This window comes from Thermobia domestica, chromosome 12 (assembly GCF_964235325.1).
Source record: "Thermobia domestica chromosome 12, izTheDome1.hap1.1, whole genome shotgun sequence".
Classification (NCBI taxonomy): Eukaryota; Metazoa; Arthropoda; class Insecta; order Zygentoma; family Lepismatidae; genus Thermobia; species Thermobia domestica.
The window spans coordinates 58,038,886-58,042,505 of NC_137465.1; the positions used below are offsets into that span (position 1 = coordinate 58,038,886).

Below are 3,620 nucleotides of genomic sequence, written 5' to 3' on the forward strand. Positions count from 1 at the left end.
CTAGGTAACCATAAAACATGTCCATATCAACAACTATCCCATAATAATCTCATACATATATTAAAAACATTCTTCTTACGTTAATATGAAATTAACGTTCTACTAAGTATAGTGCATATGTATGAGTACTTTCTGCCCAAGGTACAGGTAAATATTACACAAGCCAAAGTATTTTGTTATAATACAGATCCCGGTTGGCGGCACCATCTGTTTGGAGGAGCATTCAACTTCTTCCTGCTGAAACAACCACCGATAAGCCCGGATTTCAATCTCATTGTGCATCTCAGAGACTTATGCTATGGACATTTCCGGTAGTATGTGAAACGAGTGGAAATTCAACTCAAAAGTTGTAATTTCAAAAGTAATAATAAGAAATGATATATATTTTTCTTCTTTCTTTGTCAGTAACACATTGAGATGTTTGAATTATGGAATTATCCAAAGAGCAATTTGTCAGCGGAGCGATTTGTCACAAATCACTCATTGCGATCACAATTGTCCGTTGTTAAGTTATGAGCAAATTTAGGGATCCTTTGTCAGATCTAGCTCGAAATAGTTACAAATTTCATACAAATTGTAATTAAAATAGAATCACAATCGGATCTCTTATAATGCATTAACAGTTTCAAAAAAGCGTTGAAACTGGAATGAAATCGTCTGAAAGATCAGCAAAACCTACAGTAAAATAACTTTTGCACCTACATAAGAAGAAACACACAAACTATATTTCCTTTAGCGTACCGATTAGCAGTACCATTTGACAATATCAGATATTTGGAAACAAACTGCAAACTAAAAGTTACTTTTGAACAGCACTCACCTTTAAATGAAATTAATAACAGGTGTAACTTTTTGTGTTTCTCTCGTCTCAAATATAGTCACTATACACCCTGTGGGGGCATTAATATTCTCAAAATGGAACGGAAAAGTAACTGTACAGTACAATTGTCGAAACATTTTTCCGAAAGCAAATTGTCCTATTACAAATTAGTTATGGTAAAACTAATTTGTATTTCTCAGTTCTTCACATAGTAGGGAATATTTTTTGTTTCGAAAAATTTCCCTCCAGTTTTATCTCCGCGATATTTTTAAAGTCCACCATTTTAGGCAAAACGAGGATTAGGCCAAACGAGTATCCTTATTTCGCCTAAAATGGCGGACATAAACCTTATATTTTATCTGTCATAAAAATGTCAGATAATTGGTTAGGCGAAACGAGGATTAGGCCAAACGATGCAAGATCATTGCTACCAAACTTCTGAAGCTATTAAGTATATTATACTGATTATGTAAGCTCCTTTTAATTTACGGAGTAAAAAAAATGCTAACATACACATATACCTACACACACTAAACAGTAATACAATAATGCATGCTACTTAGCTTTCCATAGGACTAGAAACAGATTTTGGACATTCTATATAGCACTTACTATGCACCTTTAACAATAACTTGAATTCACTTATATGCACCACCTATACACTTATTTTTGTTTTTGCGAAGAGTGCATTTTGTGGATCATTTATTCCTTTTTTTCATACTCCTCCGACACTTGACTACAAGGCATAAAAATTTAGTCTAACATTGATAAATAAAGAAATACATAAATACAAGAAATTAGATTGCTGGTGATTTTCAAGTGATTGCAATCAGTTATTAATATGAGAAGATATGACAACGCAGGGGTGGAGCGAGCCTATAAGTGTGAGCTTTTCCATGTAAATAGAAGCTCATTGAAACTTGCTAAATTTTGGTGAATGAAGTTACTATTATATGCAATTATAAACATAAACAGCTCTACCTTCAACATTTTCTATGAATTTTTAACATGCGTCAATATAATCCTGACCTAAAGAACAATGCTTTTATTTTTACTCAAGCACTACTCTGAGATTTCAAAACCATATTTTGAGGTTAAAAAATAGGAGGTGGCAAATTATGCAACCTAAAGTCTACTGTTTTCATTCTATTTTTTGCACTGTAACTTATTGGATCCACGCATGGAGTCACATAATTTGATTTTTGTATGTATTTTCATTTCAGATAACTTGAAGTCAAAATAGACATTGCTCCTGGAAGCCTCTTGGCCCACTCTCATCCCTTCGCTATGATACTACAAAGAGGCAGCAAAGATTAGTTTCTTCACAGTAGCTTCGAATTCGGTTGATACGTTACGTTATTTTGAATATATACGTAAAAACGAATGTGAGCTTCTGTCTCATTGTCACGCAATAACTACTGAACCAATTAAAATGACACTTGGCCTCTAAGGATCATATGCTATCGGTGTCTTCCCGTTGTGCCTACTTCCCGTTATGCCTACAGGCCCTCCAGCACTTTGTAGAAAATATTTTTAATGATCTTATCTGTAGGCAGAACGGTAATTCCCGTTGTGCCTACTTCCCGTTCTGCCTACTCTTTCGAGACGGGGAATTCTGTGCAGGGAGGGATCTTTTCTAGGGATTTTTTCTTTAGTAATTCTAATAGATTCTGTAAGAAGAATAACTATTCCTTTAAATTTCATCATATATTTTAAATGTTATCTTACTTGCTCTTCTCAGAAAAAATGACTAGGTATAGTTTTGTTATTAGCAGCGTTATTCACGTCTACTTTAGTAGAGATGTGTTTTTTTAATACTTACAGAGAAATGGAAAATTAATTAGAAGTAGCTAGAATTAAGTATGCTGGTCATCACACTTCAAGCTTGCAGCATGTCTGAAAATTCAATATTAAATATATATTTTGTTTGAATTTAATAAGTTTGTTAATATGTTAATTAGCTAATACACTAATAATTATCAATATATTAGGGGAGCTAAATATTAATATTATATTCTGCAGGTCTTTGGGACAACCGGAAATTTACGGAAGCTTTCAACCACAAAGACAGTTTGGATGGATGGTACTTTTAAAGCAGCTCCCCGTATATATCAGCAGCTGTACACCATACATGGGACATATTTGGGGCAGACTTTTCCGTTTCTATTTTGTTTATTGCCTTCTAAGAAAGAGGAAGACTATCGTAGGATGCTGCTTCTCATTAAAGATGCGGCTTCTGCAAATGGTCTTTCCTTTAATCCTACTACAGTGATTATAGACTTTGAAAGAGCGGTAATCAATGCCGTTACTGGTGTTTTTCCGGATGCAGCCATTCGTGGGTGTTTCTTCCATTACACCCAATGTTTATGGAGGAAAGTTCAGTCATTGGGGTTGTCCACTTTTTATGAAGAAGACAAAGAGGTCAGGAAGTGGATAAGACGTGCTGCTGCACTACCACTTGTGCCAGTGGAGCAAGTGGGTGACATGTTCCTGCATCTCCAGGAAAATGCCCCGGAAGTACAAAACGCAGAGAAGTTTCATGACTATTTAGTCGAAACATGGCTGGACGATGCAGACGCCATTTTCACAAAGTAAGTACGATATAGTAGTTACCTTATTTTCTACGCTATTTCACTATCTGTTTTTCGTTTGATTTTTTTTTCAAATATATGTGGTTTTCGTTTGGGAAACGAAATCTACGTTAGCAGTGATTAGTATTTCATATATAGGCCTACTCATTCGGTCATTTTAGTCCTTTATGTTTTTCCATTAGTTTCGTTTGTCATTGTTGTATTGCCTA

At 34.8% G+C, this 3,620-nt stretch overlaps 1 protein-coding gene across 1 annotated transcript; it reads left to right on the forward strand.

Annotated features, from left to right (window-relative positions):
- The first annotated feature begins 3,028 nt into the window (after window positions 1-3,028).
- On the forward strand, window positions 3,029-3,415 carry LOC145665968 (uncharacterized). Its single transcript, XM_081733074.1, has one exon. The coding sequence runs from the start codon at window positions 3,029-3,031 to the stop codon at window positions 3,413-3,415; it is 387 nt and encodes a 128-aa protein (XP_081589200.1).
- The last annotated feature ends 205 nt before the right edge of the window (window positions 3,416-3,620 follow it).